General features: G+C 40.6%; 2 protein-coding genes across 2 annotated transcripts; one reads left to right on the top strand and one right to left on the bottom strand.

Annotated features, from left to right (window-relative positions):
• Positions 1 to 1,109: 1,109 nt before the first annotated feature.
• wdr83os (WD repeat domain 83 opposite strand) lies at positions 1,110 to 5,397 on the bottom strand. The gene is made up of 4 exons (XM_073478825.1): positions 5,269 to 5,397; positions 4,289 to 4,394; positions 3,127 to 3,224; positions 1,110 to 1,527 (listed from the first exon to the last, which is right to left on the bottom strand). The coding sequence occupies exons 1-4, from the start codon at positions 5,319 to 5,321 to the stop codon at positions 1,461 to 1,463; spliced, it is 324 nt and encodes a 107-aa protein (XP_073334926.1). The 5' UTR covers positions 5,322 to 5,397; the 3' UTR covers positions 1,110 to 1,460.
• A 151-nt stretch (positions 5,398 to 5,548) lies between these two features.
• Positions 5,549 to 9,445, top strand: wdr83 (WD repeat domain containing 83). Its single transcript, XM_073470946.1, has 10 exons — positions 5,549 to 5,695; positions 6,362 to 6,472; positions 6,822 to 6,942; positions 7,057 to 7,162; positions 7,339 to 7,387; positions 7,510 to 7,636; positions 7,755 to 7,822; positions 7,988 to 8,096; positions 8,548 to 8,662; positions 8,881 to 9,445. Exons 2-10 carry the CDS (start codon positions 6,370 to 6,372, stop codon positions 9,034 to 9,036), a joined length of 954 nt encoding a protein of 317 aa, XP_073327047.1. The 5' UTR covers positions 5,549 to 5,695; positions 6,362 to 6,369; the 3' UTR covers positions 9,037 to 9,445.
• Positions 9,446 to 20,201: the final 10,756 nt, after the last annotated feature.

Genomic DNA, 20,201 nt, shown 5'->3' with positions numbered 1-20,201 from the left:
CGATAACTGCTGACTTGGACAAATTCAATATCCTCTCCTCTGATAGCAATCAAACAACAAATGCACCGTTATGACTGGGGGCAGACAGAATATTAAAAAAAACCCACAATAATGGCATAAAGGTGGGATTTGTTAGTGCTCCAGAAAAGGAGTGTGAGTCAAAAATCAGGAGGAAATCCAGTGGAGTTTGCTGAAACGATGGCTGCGAGCCAAGCAGTCTGAGCTGCAGCCACTCTGCTGTGTGGCTGCAGCAGAGCCAGGACCGGTGGAGAGACACGAGTTATATGGCCACTAAATCAGTCTCAAATCTAGCTGACTCCCCTGTCCGTCATCAGCACACATACACAAGTTGTTAATGCTGTCTGTTTCTGCATGTGTTGGAGAGGAAGAAAGAGTAGAGTGCCTTTACTGGATGAGACGCTGGAGGTGGATAGACTGAAGTATGTGTGTGGTTGATTAGCAGATGTAACAGCTCCTGAACAGATGAGGTGAGAGAAACTTCTCACCAGAGTGTGTGTGCTATTGCTATTTTCTTTATCTTCTTTGTTCTTCTGTTGGACGTGCCAAAAGTCTGATCTATGGGAGCTCCAACTCGCAACCCCCTGGACACCCCCACTGTGTCCACTGTCCACGCATCAAGGGGTGCCAAGAGCCTGTTCTGGGTCACCCCGCTGTTGCTCGATCAGATAGGGATCTGGGAAATTTGGAGGCCAGGTCGATGCACGACAAGCAGTTGATTGAGAAGGTTTTAATAATTGAATGGAAGTTAATTAACAGGCTTTATCAACTGTCCAAAGGGGTTCACCTGGCTTATTGTTTTAATATAAGTACTGAGGACTCCCTGGAAAGCAAGACTGACACTGAGTGAATTATCCTGGTGAAATAAAGAAGCTTAAATTAAAACCAAATGACTCTTCAGGTTCAGGTTCATTAAGCACAAAGTTGTATTGGAGTTTTCAGAAAAAAAAAAAAAAAAAAAAAAAAAAAAAATCACTCACACATGTAATTAGCACAAGGTTGTTGACATGAACAGTATTCAAGTTAGACTCACAGATAAATAATGTGACATGAGCGTGGCATTAACATCGTCTTTAAATAAAAGCAAGCAGTTCCTTTTTAAAACCGTACAACTTTATTTACGAAATCCTGCAACAGATCAGATCAGTCAAACAGTAAAATTTCAGTTTTCATCAACAAACAAACTTAGAAAAGGTTAAAAAGAGAACGATGTGAGAACGCCGTCAAAACACCATGTGATCTCCTCATCTTGACAGAGCTTCCTCGTCACTGTCCACTCCTTCCTGGTCATCTGTTTTCTCTCTTCTTCTCTTCCTATCACATTATCTTTCTTCCTGTCTGTTTGTTATTCCCACAAACAGCCAGGAGGTCCAATCAGCTGTTTGGTCAACAACTCCAGCAACTGCAATTTACTTCCACGCTCTTCTGTGATTGGCCGTTGGTTACCATGGCGGCGACATTGGCTGTGGGTTCTGGAGGTAGGACATCACGACGGCTGAGATGGAGAGCCTGCAGACGGCAAAGAGAAAACATCGTCATCATCATGTTGCTCACTTGACGTGGAAACAACTTTTTTCCCAGTTAAAGTAACTTTGGTTGATTCTCGCAGCCACTGTGGACAAAAGATGGCGTAGTTCTGTATCGTACGACCAGACTACAGAGCAGCTTCTTTCCTCAGGCTGTGAGACTCCTCAATTCAGCCTAACCACTCTGTCATAAAAATGTTATAATATTTTCCAACTTATCCAACCGAGATAAGTCTGAATCTGAACCGCTGACCAGCATTAAAGAGAACTATAATAATTATATAGAAATAGCTGATCTACTCACAGATGGTCTCATTGCTCATGTAGACGGTTTCATAACCAGTTAAAAGTTCCCTGTAGGACGTTTAAATATAATTTCAAAGAGTAAAGAATATATGAATCAAGAATGACTCAGAGACAGTCTGGAGAATCAAGAAAAACCTTTCACAATAAACGGCTGACACCTCTACAAAGCCTTCACTGAGGTCTGGATGAATGATTCTGCTACCTTTTCTTTCTTGTTTGCATTTGCGGTCCTTAAGCACATTTGTTTGTGTAAATTAAAAAAAAAAAAAAAGAAGTAATTTTTTACTTATTGCCTGTAAAGCAAAAACACGCTCCAGCTGTCTTTCAATTATTTAACAAGATATTTTGCTGACAAGTTTGCATACTATAAAACGGCACAGGTCTGATTAGTACTGATGCAGGTATAGAGAATGTATCCCTGAGCCATGTTTGTGAAGCCACTGTGGGATTAATGAAGGCAGCGTCACTTGATAATACCAATGACATACGTGCCCTCCACAGCTCGTTCATCCTGCGCAGGCACTCACCTTTGTTTAATAACACAGCGATACTTACATCATATCTCGGTTATTGACAAATGTCCTAAAACTGGCCTTGAACCAGCTTCTGCACGCACACGGGGCCGGTGCATTAAGTTCAGCGTCTGACATTATTTGCTGAGCCAAACATTTTGCGTTACTAATCTATGAGCGCATCAAGCTTGTCTTTAACACAACCTCATCTAGACGATGGACCAGAAGGTTTTTCCTTATTGCAAATGTGTCTGCGAGGCCTGGACAGGTGCCCTACTGTAGTACTCTTTTATAAGCAAATGGAAATGTACCACCCCTGGAGGTCAGACAGTTAAAAGCTTTTGGACATTAGACTTGGCTCATCTCAAGTCTCAGTGGCAGACAGAAGCGGGTCTAACCTACAGCTTTAAAGCAGCATAATTCAAGACTTTGATGTAAGCACATAGTACCTTCATTAGCCCTTTTCATGACTGTGAGCTGCAGCAGAGAAGAGGGCCTTATCCATTATTACTGAGACAGTAAAGATTCTCACAGTTTGTACAAATGTACGTTTTGTGAGTGAGCACACTTCTCTGCTAAATGCAGTGGGAGCCTTGGGCTAGACAAAATGGAAGAGCTCAATATCAGGATACTAACTGCAAGACTTTCCACAAGGACGTGGAGTCGCCAGCCAAGGAGATCCAAGGGGAGGTTCATTTTCCTCATATAACATAGTCCTGTTATTTTGAATACATTGCTCTTTGGGGATGGTGGTCTATACTCACATGAAACTACTCATCATCTGTTTAGTGTCCTCTGAGCTTCTGGAGTTTGCAAAGCTGATGAAAGAGCAGTAGACTGCGATCCAGGCACACCACTTCAGCTGAAACACACAACAACAGACATATTATAAAGGTTAGCTACACTAAACCTTTATTTATATAATGAGACATCAGATGTTCTGAGAGGTAACAGACATTTGTTTGGAGACAGACGGACAGACAGAAGTACTAGGGAGACAGATAAACACTGAGGAGATAGGTGGCAATGACACTGATTAATAAGCACATGATGACCTTCAATTTGGTGTTGTCACTTGGAAACTGCCCAAATCCTGGCCATAAAGTGGTGAATCCCCCAAATACAATTCCCAAGGTATTTGGAAGGTAAGAGGTGACCCTCATACTCCTCTGTATGTGCATGATCGTCACAAAAGTTGTTAGGTGTTGCCATTATTTTGTTCACTCTCAGTAAAATTCAAATTTGGGGGCAGCAGTAGCTCAATTCGCAGGGACTTGGCTTGGCGACTGGAGGGTTGCCGGTTCAAGACCTCCTTGTACCAGTCTATACGGAGTGTGTACTGGTTGAGCAAGGTGCAGAACCCCTAACTGCTCCTGGTGCCTCAACGGGGCAGCCCCCCTTCTTGACCCTTCCGTTAATACATGTGTAGAGGTCCTGTTTGTGTGTGTGTGTATTTCAGGCCTGTGTACATAAAAGAAAAGACTGAATGTCTCTGTAAAAGGATTAATAAAGTATAAGGAAATGATTTATGCTATTCATTTAAGGGGAAACAAAAACACATTTAACAACAAGTGAAAACTGTTCTTTGCTGAAGCAAAGACAATCAATTAAACCAATTATCTTCTATTGGACTGGGAGGCCACATGAGCCTGCTTAGGGGACAGCCCTCTTTGTTTTCTTTATTGTGTCCTTAGTGCTGAAAGTCAAAAGCTGCCCTTCATCCTTTCATCTAAAAAGGTGAGTTTACCTTTAATCTTCTAAATGGACCGCCTGGGCTGGACCAAGGTCCACCATTCAGGGGCAACACCCCTTTGTTGTGGACACACAAACATGCGCATACACAGAAGCAAAGGACGAGGGAGCGGTGGGAGTCAGAGAATAAATGTGTGTGTTTGTGTGTGTCAGTGTGTGCGTGTCCTAGGTCACCTTGAGCATCAGTCCACACATGCTGAAGATCATGCCAAGCAGGTTCATGTAGTCAGGCGTGGGGTCCTCCAGTGTGGGGTTGGTCTCTGTGCTGGGCGGCTTGTACCTGCAGCAACACCACGAACACAGAACATAACAGCATTTAACTTTTTATGCAAGATCCACTGTTTCACCACTGGTCTTAATACATATCACATTACACCTACATGTGACAGTTGAACTCATATAGGTCATCTCATTAAAAAAAACATGGGCATTTATCTACTGGTTTTGGAAACTAGCTACAGGGATTTGCTGCTAATCAGCCTCAGCAGCATTAGTGATGTTCCTCCACGCCAAACTAGGAGGGCCCTTTCTTTACGGACACTGTGCATGAGGGCATTAATGCACATTGTTAGAGGCAAACTATTGTCTAAAATTTCCCTTCACCGGAACAAAGGAGACTAGTCCCAAAGTATGAGCCTCCAGACCAAAGAATATTGAAGTGTCCACTTAGTTTTGGCCAGACAGTGTTAAGATACCTGATTAAGTACAGTTGCCTTTGCTCATGTGAAGCTGTCAGCAGCTCGAGGACCAGGAAAATGAACCATGACTGTCTTTTTAAGTGTCCTGCAGCCTCTCACAACGACTCAAGCATGGAGTGGCGAAGAGAGGCCCAGGGAAATGACTTGTTCATGACAGAAACAAGGGCAAATACCAACACAGGTGGGGAAACATTAGCTCATTAGCTTTAATATGAGCTCTTCAGTGACCACTGTACAGCTGTCAGCCGATAGTAACATTAAGCAACTATAATTATGTGTTGTGTGTTTGGTAGTGTATAAATCCCACAGCTAAATCAACTAGTTAATCGCTGACGTTAATCTCTTTACACTACACTCATGACTGGTGTTAGCTAGTTAGCTGCTAGCTAACAACCGAGCTAATATGGTCAGCTAATTCCGTCAAGAAAACGTGCTTTTTCTGTATGAAACACTCACCTTAAAATCTTATTTTGTCTCCTCGGGTCTGCCATATTGTTGGAGGACATCATTTTCGCAATTTACTAATTTACAGCTAAGAAATTTAAACTCCGGTGAACGACGGACAGCTGATCGGCCTCGTCATGGATGGAGTAAAAGGGGGTAGCTATGTCCGGTGAATTTCAAAATAAAAGCATAGAGTAATCCGAAGCCGAAGATGAAACAGGGGGGAGAGGTTTTGAGCTTTTATTTTGACAGGAGTTGGTTATCCCAGTGTGCATTGCGCGTACTAGCTAACATGTTTGGTAAAATGAATGGAAGAAGTTGTTGATGGTTATTGGGGATAAACCATAAACATATTATTGTTATTATTATTATTATTATGCTAGTAGCACCAGGAATATCAACATGGTACTCTCCAGAAATTAAGCTCTGGTAAAACGAAGTAAGTAGCGCGGAAAAACTGAAATAAGTAGTAAATAATTAACAGAAACTGTTAGCTATAGCTATATATGACTACATAAACCTATGTGCTGTTCAGTAAAACACGCTAGTTCTGTCTAAATAATCCAGTGTTTATGCTAGTTATTATAACAAATGTATGCTATAGATTCCCCTTCATCCTCGGAGTTTCCTTTGAGGAAGCTAATGAAGTGCATTCATCTCATGTGGCATGTAACAGTAGTAGCCTAGCTTAGAGTTTGTGTAGCAGCAAGTTACTTAAAGGTGCACTTTGTAGTTTTAGGGAAGAAATTTTAATCAGAAGAGAGCCTAAACAAACTATCTTTGCTTTCATTACTGAATAAACAAGCTGACCTTAAAGGACAACACAATTTCATACTGTTTTGCTTCGTTTATATGTGGGGGACCCTGCCACCTTTTTAGCTTTAAACAGTGTTGTGGGGACCTTGTTTTCCTCCGAGAACAGCTTGTTTATTCACTTGTAAATATTAAAATTCTCAGTTTGAATTTCCTCCCCAAAACTACACAGTGCCCCTTTAAAGCTTTGTTGAGCCACATTCAAACAGCGTCTGAAACCAGATCACAGAGAACTGTAATGAGGAGGAAGTTGTGAGTGTGGCTCACATGTTTGTGTTTTTTTACCACACAGGTTGCGTCATGTCGTTCCCTCAGCCCAGACCTCAGGCTCCACAGCTCCCTCAACATCTGCTCAGGACCATAGACTGTCAGCAAGCAGCTGTCAGGGCTGTTCGCTTCAACGGTGAGACTGAGACAACATATTTATCATCCTATCGTTGAGACTGCTGAGGTGTTAGTATAAGTAGAAATCTAGTTTAAGCTCATGTTTAAGACACGAAAACATTCAGTAGTCCAGTTAACTTGAAGCAACGTCATGTGTGTTTTTACCCTCAAATAACACTTAATTTCACCTTTTCATTACTAAGCTGACATATTGCTTCATATAATATTTATTCAAAATATAAGGTGACTGAAAATGGCAATAGTTGATGCTTTCAGAAGTAAGTGTTGAGCCCTGCTGAGTCACGAGTCATCCATGAAATATTGCTCTCTCATACCTGCCTCTATCTCATGTCTCCCTGCTCGCTCAGCCGATGGGAACTACCTGCTGTCTTGTGGCAGCGACAAATCTCTGAAGCTGTGGAGCGTGAGCCGAGGGACCCTGCTGAAGGCATACAGCGGCCATGGATACGAGGTTCTGGATGCTGATGGGTGAGAGAGTTGTCAAAGCCTCCTCCACACTGTGTCAGGAAGGTTAAATAAATAGGATTCAGGATCAAAATGCATTATAAAGAAGTGCTTGTTTCTCTTTGGCTGTTTCAACAGTTCCTATGACAACAGCCAGCTTTGCTCCTGCAGCTCTGATAAGACAGTGATCCTTTGGGACGTCGCCACAGGCCAGGTCACACGCAAGCTCAGAGGTCACGCCGGGGTCAGTTCTGCTGGTTGTAACTCTGTGACACGATTCTGTTGTGTTTATGTCCACATTTAAAGTTTTGTTGCTGCACCTGTATAGTTTCACTCTTCCCTTTTTTCCTTTGTCTTCATTCTTTCATTTGTTCTTACTTTCATTTTTTTTTATCCGTCTCTCATATTTTCTGCTCACAGAAAGTCAACTGTGTCCAGTTCAATGAGGAGGCAACTGTCATCCTGTCTGGTGAGTCGTCACTCATATAAAATGCCTTTAATGCACAATATTATTCAGTATACATTGTGTACTAAAATGTGCATATTAATTTAATTTTGGCCTGGGTGTGTGTGTGTTTTCTCCTTCTAAAGGGTCCATAGATGGGACAGTTCGGTGCTGGGACACCAGGTCCAGAAGATTTGAACCCATCCAGATTCTAGACGAGGCTACTGATGGCGTCAGCAGCCTGAAAGTGGTTCAACACGAGCTGCTTACCGGGTCAGCAATTTAGACATTTTTTGTCATGAATCTCAACTTAATTGATCTGCAGTGATCAGAGGTTTGATTTTTAGATTTCACTGCAACACTGTGTGAAAACAATTATCTTGTGTTTTAGGTCTGTGGACGGCAGAGTGAGGCGCTACGACCTGAGAATGGGACAGCTGCATGTTGACTTCATCAGCAGTTAGTAATGATTTCATAATGTCAAGTAGCAGTACGACTGGTTGTTGTAGTAAAGATTTTTCCAAACATTTATTTACAGCCACGGAAATGAAACATTGGTACTGTTAGTAACAGTGAAATTGCAGAACGCTGTAACTTGTGTATATGTCTGTGTGTGTGTTCCAGGTCCCATTACATGTGTGTGTTTCAGTCAGGATGGTCAGTGCACTCTGAGCTCCAGTCTGGATTCAACAGTCAGGCTGCTGGACAAGAGCACAGGGGAGATGCTGGGAGAGTGAGTGACGCTCAGTCTCATTTACAGCGCTCCCATCATGGCTTCACTCACCTGTCAGCTAATCCATGAAGCAGTTTTTTGTTTTCAAGACATGGCACACTGTACTACTTTAGAGTTTGTGATGTAAAAATGTTGGCAAATATTTTTTAATATTGTAAAACATCTGAAAATTGGATTATAAAAATAGGTAATCCAGAAATCCAAGTGAAAAACTGATTCAACTAAAATCAGTTTTTACAGCGTACTGCTTTTAAATTACCTTCAAGGACTAATCAACTTAGTGCATTTTTTTTTCTTGGTTTTTACTACAGTTTCATCACTTACACAATCATATTCACAATTTTATTATCATCACAAAAAAACAGTGATGCATTTAGCCCTGCATTAATTGACACAGTTCTGCATATTAATACTTAAATTGTGATGATGTTTGTTTGTTTGATTCACTCAGGTATAAAGGACACAAGATGAAGGGCTATAAGCTGGACTGCTGCCTGTCCAGTAAAGATACCCACGTCCTGAGCTGCTCTGAGGACGGACACGTCTACTGCTGGGACCTGGTGGAAGTAAGTGTCTGCTTACGTTCATGTTCATAGTGCACTTAACATGATGGGTTCACCTTGAGCAACTTGGACAGAAACACAGACGAAAAGAGGGAGATTGTTGAAACTCAATGCAAACTTCCAACAACACTATACAGACCAGTGGTGTGTAGCCTCTGGGTTTCCTCTCACCAGCACATGAACAGAGGATGATGATGATTTTTTGTTTTTCTGACCTCCAGGGATCTTTAACCTTGAAACTGCCCGTGGGTAAAGCTGTCGTCCAGTCGCTGTCCTTCCACCCCACAGAGACCTGCCTCGTCACAGCCATGGAGGGCCGTGTCCAGGTGTGGGGGGCCGAGCCAGAGGAGACAGAGGAGGAAGAGATGGCCACGTAGAGACGGTGAAAGTAGTCAAGTCTCAGTTACATGCAGAGAGGATCCATTTTTCTGACAACAATAGCATACAATCTGTGTCGGAGGTTTGTCACTGGAATACATAGATAAACAGCAGCCATTAATGTACAGCTGACTTACCAGCTTGATTATCAGTCTGTTGTTATGACTGTTAGCTTACAGAGATTTAGTTCTCTGGACAGGAAAGCAAATGCTGAACATACCAGCCGACACAAATAACAGAAAGTCAAAAATATGATGTTTCATTTTAATGTACAGATGTACAGAGTACATGATCTGGATGTGAATCAAAACAGTAAAGTAAATGTTTTAGGACTTGAATTTTTGTACGTGTGCAAAACATATATTTTTGTACAAAACCTTCAATAAATGTTTTCTTGTAAAAGTTTCACCACATCATGTATTTTCTCCAACACAGCACTGTTTAGTTCTGTAGAAGTTTGTCTTTATTCAGAAATATACACACAATGAACACAAAGACAGGCACATTACAAAATAAGTTAACCAGCATGACAAAAGAATGGCAGCAAATAAATAAATAACTTATCTTACATAAATACATTTTCTGAAACTGTAGCTTGTCTGTAGATGAATGAATGCGAAGAACTTAACTCAGCTGTGTTTGTCAAACCACAAAGTGAATCTACGCAGCTTCGTACATATGATCCGTTTTTACTTATTAACCCCAAAATTGCACTGAAGATTTCAAATAAATACACGTCAGCTTATTTACAAAAATAGTCAAGTAGTTTGTGTTCAAATCGTGTCTCTGCGCAGTTTGAGCCCTTTAGACTGTTTTGTCAGTTTAGGGCAGAATCGGACAGATGCAATGCTTTCATTTTCAGCAAAGTACTTACATTTGAAGATCTAATTTCTAATTTCCTACATCTATTTATTGCTAAGAACAGATGAAAAACTAGAAATTAGATGGTCTTGCAAGCAGCCGCCTAATCGCCAGAATAAATGTTGGCAATGTACATTTCTGCAAACCATGCACACGTTAAAACTTTACATGTCTTTATGTTGGAACTTGCGAACAACAGTTGAAAAACTATGCAAACTGTTCATGAACTGTGAATAGAAACCTGATTTTTTTTTTTTCTCCCAAAGCTCTTAAATACATAAAGTAATAAAATTCTAATCCTGTTTAAGCTCATGAGATCACTTGCTAAAGTCAAAACATTTAAATCAACAAAACAGGATTCATGAGGTTTTCACCCAACAGTGAAAAGGAAAATAGCTTCATTTTGTGCTCATTGATTTTGACATAAATTACTTTATAAGAACAGGTTTCAGCTTCCTCGCCGGTAAGTCATTTTGGAATGAAACTCTTCTTTTACAGTCATTACATGAGAACCTGCCAACGTACTTGTCCTCGCAAACCATCATCCACCCCTACCCTCGCTACACTCAGCTGTCTAGCCCACACAGCTGCAGCCCGCGGCTGACAGCTTCTCCACCTTGTGCCAGCGGTGCGAGTTATCGAGGAAGGCCATGTCTTCGTGGTGGGTGGGCCTGCAGCAGGGCGCGTTGTGCCACAGCTCCCCAGGTGCCGGTTGAGGGAGCACCCCGCTCAGCAGCAGGTTGGTGAGGGTGAGGTCGTGGTTGGAGCGGACGCGTGGACACGACCCACTGCAGTACTTGAAGAGGACGGTCTCGTCTGAGTCGTAGCCCAGCCCGAGGTCTCGAACCTGCAGCAGGATGGAGCGCAGGCTGCACCCGGAGTCTAGAGTAGAGCGACGTGAACGGATTGGGATTGGGATGATTGGGTCGGGTGATGGTCCAAATCCAGAAGCTTCTGTCGGGCCGTCCTCTGCAGCTGGAACTCTGTTTCTCTTGGCATCATTTGGTGACGTGTGTGGAGATGCTGCTTCTTGTTTTTCACCTGGAAAAGGCAGAAAGGGTTATCTACACATCTAAAGTACAAAATTGTTATTAAAAAATCTATAAAAATACTCTTAATTGACAGCAAAATGCAACTAATTTCAAACTTTGCACACTAGTTCAACTTCTAAGAAGCAGAAAAACAGAATTGAAAGTGATATATATCCAAGTCTAGACACAATATTTAACACATCTCTCAAATAACAACAAAAATTAGATTTCATCCCAAAGGTCATAGGTCACGACCTTCCCTTCAGCCACTACTTACCAATCAGTGACCTCAGCCAGTGGCTCTCTCCTCTCTGGACGCAGAACAGAACCACAACCAGCTTCAACAGGGACCTCATCGCTGGAGTCTGCTCTTCGTCTGAACCGTCGCTCAAAGTGAACCAGACACGTGTGTGTTTGTATGTCTGCGAGTGATGCTTAAGATGCAGACGAGTCACAACCTCCAATATATAGCCCTCGGAGATGAAGGGGGGTGAAGGGATGAGGTGAGGAGGTGTAGGGGCGAGACAGACACTAACCCGTTACTTGCCAACAGACTATCCCGTTCACCTGAGCCTGACAGGGAGCGTAGGAGGGCAGATGGGCGTTTGACCCAGAATTTGTCCTGTTGGATTATCTAATTGGTGTAAATCACTGGCTTATTGTTGAGTTTTCCCCAGATGTTTTTCCAGAGGATGTTGGCCCCTGGCAATATGGATTCCCAGAGGTTTGACGGCGTCTTAAATGCTGGACAGTGATGTCACATTGATGATGCTGAGAAGTATGTGTCATAAATGAATCAGTAGATTGGTAGCTAGACAGATACGGAAGTGGAACGGCAGCCAAGAGATAAACTCGTAGACGGACCTTTATCAATGCAGAAACGATGTAGGAAATGTTAAGTGAGTAGTGTGGTGAAAGTTAAAAAAAAGAGGGCAAGATGAGTCATTGAGGAATGTCTTAAAATCGGCCCCTGATGTATTAATTCGTCACTTTTCTTACCGTAAATGTTGCGTTTAAGGATCGATTCGGGAAAAAAAGCCAAAAGAAAAACTTTAAATGGTTAAAAACCAAAGAAGAAATGGAAGTCAGGTTATAATTAGAACAAAACGGGGCCTGTTTCAGCAGACATTCCACAATGGGTGACTGGTCCTGAGCTGGTCCATAAATTGAGGGATTTCATCAGCAATGTGTGGCTGACATGTAGAATATGTAGAATATGCATTATGTAATGGTTACAGGGCCCAAACAGGCAGTGAATGGAATTTTGAGTTTGCAGGAAGGGTGCGTTTGGACCCTGATTCTGCCATCCCGGAGCAGGTCAAGCACCACAGTGCAGCTTATTGAGCAACTGCTGTGAAACTATTTACTGAATCTGAATTAAATTGTGAGTACCTGAACATTTTAAGTTAATTCTATATCAGTCTGACCTGCACTTCTCTGGCAATGTACATTTCTGCAAACCACCACCGTCACAAACAAGACTGGAAAATGGCCTGACGTCTCAATGACTGTTAATAGCCAGTGGTTTAATGCTTACACATGCTGAAAAGCCTTATTAAACAACGATCTCGTCACAAATATTGAATTTTTTGACATAAACAAGGCTGGAAAATAGCCTGACATCACATTTAAAAGTATCCAGAGGTTTCACGCATACAAATGTTGACACAAAGTCTTGAACAGTGGTCTCCGGCGGTAGGTACCCAATGTCTCGTCAAAATATCCAGTTTTGTTGCAACAAACAAGGCTGGAAATGTTGTGATGTCTCGTTACATCATCCAGAGGTTTCACAATTACAAATGTTGAAAGTCATCTGTTTTTTTAATTTTAATTTTTAATTTATTATACTATTTTAATCCCACAAGGGGAAATTCTGACTGAGCTATTGCTGCCCCTTACGTTACGTTACGTGTGGCCAAGTAGCATACACATGTAATGTTAATGTGATATGATAAGTAATGTAGAAATGTTGTTGTGGTACGTGTAACAGGTACAGATTTGAACATGTCTGTAGTTTGCAGAAATGTAAAGTGCCAACATTTTATTCCGGCGACTGGCAATTTCTCCAAACTCGTGATATCAAACAATGAATGGGGCCGAGTAAATAGGAGCGAGTCAAACAATATGTATGTGAAGGAATACAACCTGCAATTTTGGCCAATTAATACAATAGTCAAAACAAAGCACGTTCCCTCGACTGCACTTTGTTAATGCCTGACTCCTGGCTTCACTCAGTCACATTTAGACACGGGGGAGTGTGTCCAATGAGATTTTTAAGTTTATTTATTGTATTTAAACAGACCCATTTCTCATGTATTATAGCTCTGTTGATATGAATTACAAAGGAATCAACTCCTAAATCTTGAACTAATAACGCTGCATGAAATTTACTGCCAGGAATTTCAGTAATTCTTTCGAGGATCAGGTCTTTGAGACGGCGATAAATCAGACATTAAAATAATAAATGGCCATGTATTTTTAAGTGAGCTCTTCCTCACTTACAGCCTAGTCCACTCAAAACGTCTGACTATAACTTGAGTTAATCTGACCCCAAATACTTGTTTATAGGCTACTGATACATATACATATATATTATCATACTTTATTTTATTGCTTCAACACAACTTAAACAAAAACAAACAGGAATGCCATTGAAAATTGTTTGTTCAAGGTGATTAATTAAGCTACAACTCAATTATAATTAAAATCTTTATCTAATTTTACACTACAATAACTAAGTGAAGCCAGGAGTCAGTCGAGGTCATGTGCTTTGTTTTGATTATTAGTTCCAGATTCCTATTTACTCCACTTTTCTCTGATTATTTAGCTTTTGTTCATTATTGTTTTTACTAACTTTCATGTTCTGCTCACCTTTTCCCGTTTTGAATTTACTAGTGTGCCTTTGTCTGTTTGTCTGGGTCCCATTTATTGTTTGACATCATGATTTTGGAGTAGTTGCCTCAGAAAGAACGACCCGGCCCAGTCGCCAGAATAAAATGTTGGCATTTTTTTCATGCAAATGTGTCGCCGTCACAACAAGAATGGAAACGATACACAACAAAAGCTGAAAAATGTACAAAGAGCAGACGATGTCAAGCGTGTGTCAACTGAGGTAAACAATAAGAGCTCTGCTTCACTCGGCTGTCTACAGGCATGTGAAGCGATTCTCACGCAGAGCCTCTATTTCCCGGTAAATTGAACAGAAACAAGAACACGTAAAGGGCAAAGGGGGCTGACACATTCCTTCCCCTTCTCAAAGAGAGACGGGAGGATGAAGGCCAAGTGAGAGATGAAGAGACAGAAGGAAAACGGAGGAGGTGGTGGGAGAAATACAGTGGAGATAGAGCAATCCCCTTTGGATTATGGCCTAAATAACCAGTCTGGAATTCAGGGCCGTCAGAAGGCAGGAATGAAAAGAACGTGGCATCGCTTTATGCAAATACACTAAACATTTTATTCAGTGGTAAAAACCTGCCCAGATCTGAAAACTGATGTCTGTTATTTAAAAATGTGCCGCTGTCGCCTGTTCTTTATGCCAGAGTTGATATCACAGGGGATTATATTAATGTGTACACATCCAATTTGTGAGGGTTTTCAGCCATGGATCTAGTAACAGCTGTATCGGTTGGTTGGTCAGTCGGTCCACCGCTCATGATGACTTTTCCTCGACAGCTACCAAAGTTTTTACTTAACTTCTACTCGTCTACTGGATGGATTGATGCAAAACTTGGTGCAGATATTGATGCCAACCAGACAATGTGTCGTAATAACCTTGGTGACTTTTCCTCTTGTGCCACCCTGATGTTGGCTTTTATGGTTTTGAGGGAAATATCTCAAAAGCTGTTGGATCAAGTGTCATGCCGTGTGTTGTCAATATGTCTTTGCCTTGATTGTTTTGTATTTTATGTCTTGTTTTTTGAGTGTATTATGTTGGTTATGTTGATGACGTCGAGGGAGATTTGTAAGCTTTTCAACCCAACTGTAAACCTGAGACTGTAAGTTTTATGTATACAAGCTTTTATCATGGAGACTGAGTTATGTTTATTCTCATTATTATTTGATAATCTGTCCATTATGTTCTGTTAGTTTAAGTGGAGCTTATTTTTAACTATTTACCAACAGGCTACGTGCATACATTATACCTTTCTGAAATCCCTGAGATGTTTTCTAACCACACCAGAAGAAAGAATGTAGATATCATACCCAGAGGAGACATGACACACCTATTAGTGCTCTTTGTGCAAAAAAATACATTTCTGCAAAATGTGATAATCTGGGACACTTGTATTAGTCTTTAAAAAGCCTAAATCAGCTTAATCTACACATGCCAATTCGATTCTTAATTAAATTCTCCACTGAAAAAATATTATCAATTAGATTTTTCATTTAAACTCTCTCAGTATATATTTTCTTTCAGCAAATCAACTGCAACTTTTAATTGCAAAAGAAGTTAACCAGTAACAGGGTTATGTGGACGCCTTTGCCTTGAAGATATGTTGAAGCTCTGTGGTGAAATGATCAAACTGCAGGAATTCATTTGCTTTGCAACCGTGTGCAACTTTGATAAGCAGACTGCATCCAACTTGATAACACCGTACAAAGATCATTACAAAGACTCAGGCCCCGGCTCAAAACCCACAGGATTCAAGGAGTGTTTCTACAGCTACTGGATAAACATAAAAGAATATATACATAAATATGTCTTGAAATAAAATGTATATAAAAATAAACATATGAAAATACACGTCTGCTAACTGTCAACAACAAATAAATCAGTTTAAAGTTGCGGAAAATAAAGATATTTTTTAAAAAGAATAGAAAGGACAGTAATGTGTGAATATACAGAGTAACTTTACATCAGTGTTCAAACATTTATGTTGCTGACTGGTTTTAGAAGCTTCATATAAAATTTAGTGATAGCAGGTTAAATACACCTGAGGTAGTGACACACAAACCTCCACAAAGAGACACAAAACCTCCACAGATACACACAAAACCTCCACAAATAGACACACAAACCTCCACAAATACACACAAAACCTCTTCAGATACATGCAACATCTCCACAGCTACAGACAAAACCCCCACAGATACACAAAATCACCACAAAGACACAAATCACCACAAACCCTAACCCCAACCCAAAACCTCCACTAATACACGCAAAATGTCCACAAATTCACACAAAACCTCTACAGAGACACACAAAACCTCCACAAATACACACAAAACCTCCTGAAATACACACAAAACATCCTCAAATACACACACAATCTCCACAAATACATACAAAACCTACACAAATACACACAAATCCCCCACAAATACACACTAAACCTCCACAAATACACACAAAACCTACACAAATACACACAAAACCTCCTGAAATACACACAAAACATCCTCAAATACACACACAATCTCCACAAATACACACAAAACCTACACAAATACACATAAATCCACGATTACGCACAAAATCTCTACAAACCTCCACAAATAGACACAAAACCTCCACAAAGAGACATGAAACTACCACTGCTCCTCTCTCTCATCCTGCAGGTGATGGACGAGTCGAATGGATGAATCACTAAGAGGAACAAGACGAGTCAGAGACGAGCCACCACAGGAGCCTGAAGTGGCAGGAGAAGTGTGAGTATCTATCACATCTGGGTGACATATCTGCAGCGTACTGATGGTCACTGTTTGTTTCTCCAGAACGAGCAGGTGAGCAGGGCTCTGGGAGTTTTGTGGACAGGTCTTTGTGGACTACGGCTTCACCTGCTCAGAGACATTGACTCTGTTTTTTTATTCAAGCCAACTTCTCGTCAGCTTTTACAGAGGAGCAATAGAAAGCGCCCTGACTGGAAACATAACTGTATGGTTCATGCACGGCCCAGGACACTTACACTCCAACCAAGCCTCTGAAGCTCCCTTGTTAAATTTGAGCCTAAATGTCTGGGAGAGCAGACAGTACCAGTTTTCTAACTCGCTGTCGTTCCCTCATCAACAGTTATGGTCATTTTAATACGAGCAGGAGTTTGGGAGGTATTTTCTTAGGAAATTAAGCGAAACTCACAAACATTCTTTAATTCATCAAGCCAGAGACTCCTTTCAAATATTAATGTTCCCCATCTTTGTTTTCACTAAGTATTTTGTAGTTAATGAGTACTACTAAGGGTCAGTCTGATATCCATGGCTGCCAACTCATTGAGTCGGCCATTTTGTCCCCCTCTCTCTCACACAGACACTATGGAGGACAACAAGTGTCACGGAAATAGTAATAAGGCATTTAACTAATTGTACAGTAAATATAGGCATTGATAAATTAGTTTACAAATTAATTTATTAATCTATTAATAAAAAGACTAAATTACAAAGTAATTCATTATTTGATATTTGAATAATTCAATAATTTAATCGTGCGGCTCTACTAGACTTTCCAATTGTTATTGGACCGAATGGCTCCAGTCATGACAGTGAAACGAGTCATTTCTTTACATTTGTAAAGTAAAGTAATTTAATAATGCCTATATTTATTGTACAGTTAGTTAAATGCTTTATTACTATTTCCGTGACACTTGTGGTCCTCCGTACTGGGCTACTTTCAGCTCCCTATATAAATGTCACAATCGTCTGGTTTGTACCGGTCTACTTTTAAATCTTTTTCAAAGCATCATAGATCTTTAAGGGGAAAATCCCTCCTCCCGGTGCTCTGTCTGCTTTGGTGCATTCCTGCACGTTGAGCACATTTATTTTGTTGCGTCATGATCCAGACGTACGTCAAAAATCTATATTTTTCATGCTGTACAGCTTCCTGTACGTCTATGCCTTCTATTAGAAAATATGAAAACTAATCCTCTACTTCGGAGAATTTATAGGACATAAAATAACCTGAAAAAAAAAAACATTTTAAGATGTCTGTGAGAATTTTTTCTGTTGAAGTACTTACATTTAGAGATAACATGTACGGGTTTATCAGTAGCTACCTTTGAACCCATCACAGTCAGCTTCTGTCTCTGTCTCCAGACTACAGAGGCTCAGGCACGACTCCAGACTGGGCTAAATGTAGCCTGAGTCAACGCCAAAACTGACATGGAGAGGTAAAAATAGAGCATGAAATATAAATATACATTAAGAATTTGAATGTGGAATAACTGTGAGATTAAAAGGCTAAAAATAAGCAGAAGTTATGAAGAAGAGTTATGCCTTTTAACCCAAATGTGACGGATAAGAACACAGCGATCAAATCTGAGCATTCGTTTCACATGATGAATCCAGGTTGTATCACTCCAACAGGTCATGTAGGAAGCTTTTTTAAAGGAGGAAATGATTTGAAGACACGACATGTTACATTCAGACTGTAAGAATACTAATTGGATGAGGTCTGCCGTGCATTCCTGGATGAGCTGGTCAGACAGTCAGTCCATATAGGGCTCGTCTGAGCTGAGCGGGGCAGGAATGTAGGGAGCAGCCTTCCTGTAACGGGAAATATCGGGAGGAGGATTTAGCCCCGGAATCTCAAACTCGCACGGAGCTGCTCCTGTTTACGCTGTAAATCTGCTGGTCAGAGCTGAGATTCTCCACCGTGTGTCATCATGGCACAAGAATCTGAAGGTTATTTTCACTGACAACACGCACACCCCTTCTTTGGTTGAAGATGCGCAAGTCAGTGACATCAGCAGCAGACTCCTGGGCCACGATGACACAGAGTCGGGAAACATGCACAACGTGACCAAAAGTATGCGGACACCCAAACAAAGAAGAGTGTGTGGAAACATCTCACCCTTATGTGATGTTGTTGAACACGCCAGTTCGTCCCATAGGTGTTGGATGAGGTTGATGTCAAGTTCCTCTACACCCGGTGATGGAATGTAACCAAGAACAATTACTCAAGTACTCTACTTACTGTAATCAAATTAGATATTTTTACTTTGCTTGGGAATTTCCATTTTCCTGTTACTTTTTAGAGTACTTTATACTTTTAATAAAGTAATATTTTAACACAATATCTCTACTTTTAATCAAATACGACTTACGGGTGCTTCTTACAGCACTTTCCCACACCAAACTGGTATAAAACAAATCCTGAATAAAAAAACAACAACAGACCAAAAGTACACCAACACTAAGTGGGGCAGGGTGTCCACATACTTTTGGCCAAATGGCGTAACTGTGCTGTCACAGTGAAATATAATCGGCTCAGTACAGATAAGGGTTCAGTGACAAGACACACACTCGCTGGTCATTTGTAGCTGCCATTTTAAAAGACTTAGCTGAAGATATAAACTAGGGCTGCGACTAATGATTATTTTCATTATTGATTAATTTTTGAGTGGTTTAGTCTATGAAATATCATAAATTGTGACAGATACTTCACAGAGCCCAAAGTGAGGTCTTCAAATTGCTTCTCTCGTCCAACCAATAGCCCCAAAAACCCAATAATGACACAGATGATGTCATTTTGAAAATAAGTTTTCTTTAGATCAACTAATTGTTGCAACTCCAATATAAACTGTAAAAAATGGGAATCACAGCAGAACAGAGAAATTCAAGCAGTGTTCATGTAGACCAGTGTTGATATGAAAAGATAGTTCTATGTCTATGTTACTATGTATGTATATGTAGGTAAGAAAATGGGTGTATATTCTGTATAAATGTCTAAAAAAGAAGCGCTAGTGAAAGATTATCCTACAGACAACTTTCAAACAGCCAGATTTTACAGTTGACGGGTTTAAACTCCTACACAGACAGGGTTTATAAGTGATTTACAAGTTTTTCTGAGTAATAAGCACAAAATCCTCGTAGTGGGCTCTCAGACAGGATACCACATCAGGCCTCACAGCAATAAATACATCAGACACAGAGTCAATTCATGAAGACAACCGCTGCGGGTTTTATTTCTGCAAACACTGTCTTTCTGCAAAGTTAGATTTTTCTGACATTTTCCAAAAACACTTTTTTTCAATATGGAAAAATATATTTTTTTAAATATAAGCAGCACAGATACAGAGGACTTAATGGCTCCAGAAATAGCAAAAATAAAATTCATTGAAAGACAAAAGACAGAGAAATAGTGCACCCAGGACGTAACGCAAAAGAGAAATGACTTCTTCCTTCTTCCCATTTTCAGAAATACCTGAAATAAACCTAGAAATACATCAACTCAGCTGGCTGTCTGGTCCTTTAGGTTCCAGCCTGAAACAACCAAACAACCAGCCGTGCCCAAAATAAACAGACTTGATGCTTTTTGCTGATGGATAAACAGTCGA

Source organism: Pagrus major, chromosome 1 (genome assembly GCF_040436345.1).
Source record: "Pagrus major chromosome 1, Pma_NU_1.0".
Taxonomy (NCBI): Eukaryota; Metazoa; Chordata; class Actinopteri; order Spariformes; family Sparidae; genus Pagrus; species Pagrus major.
The sequence above is the reverse complement of the archived record's forward strand: the minus strand, read 5'-3'. Positions and strand labels throughout refer to the sequence as shown.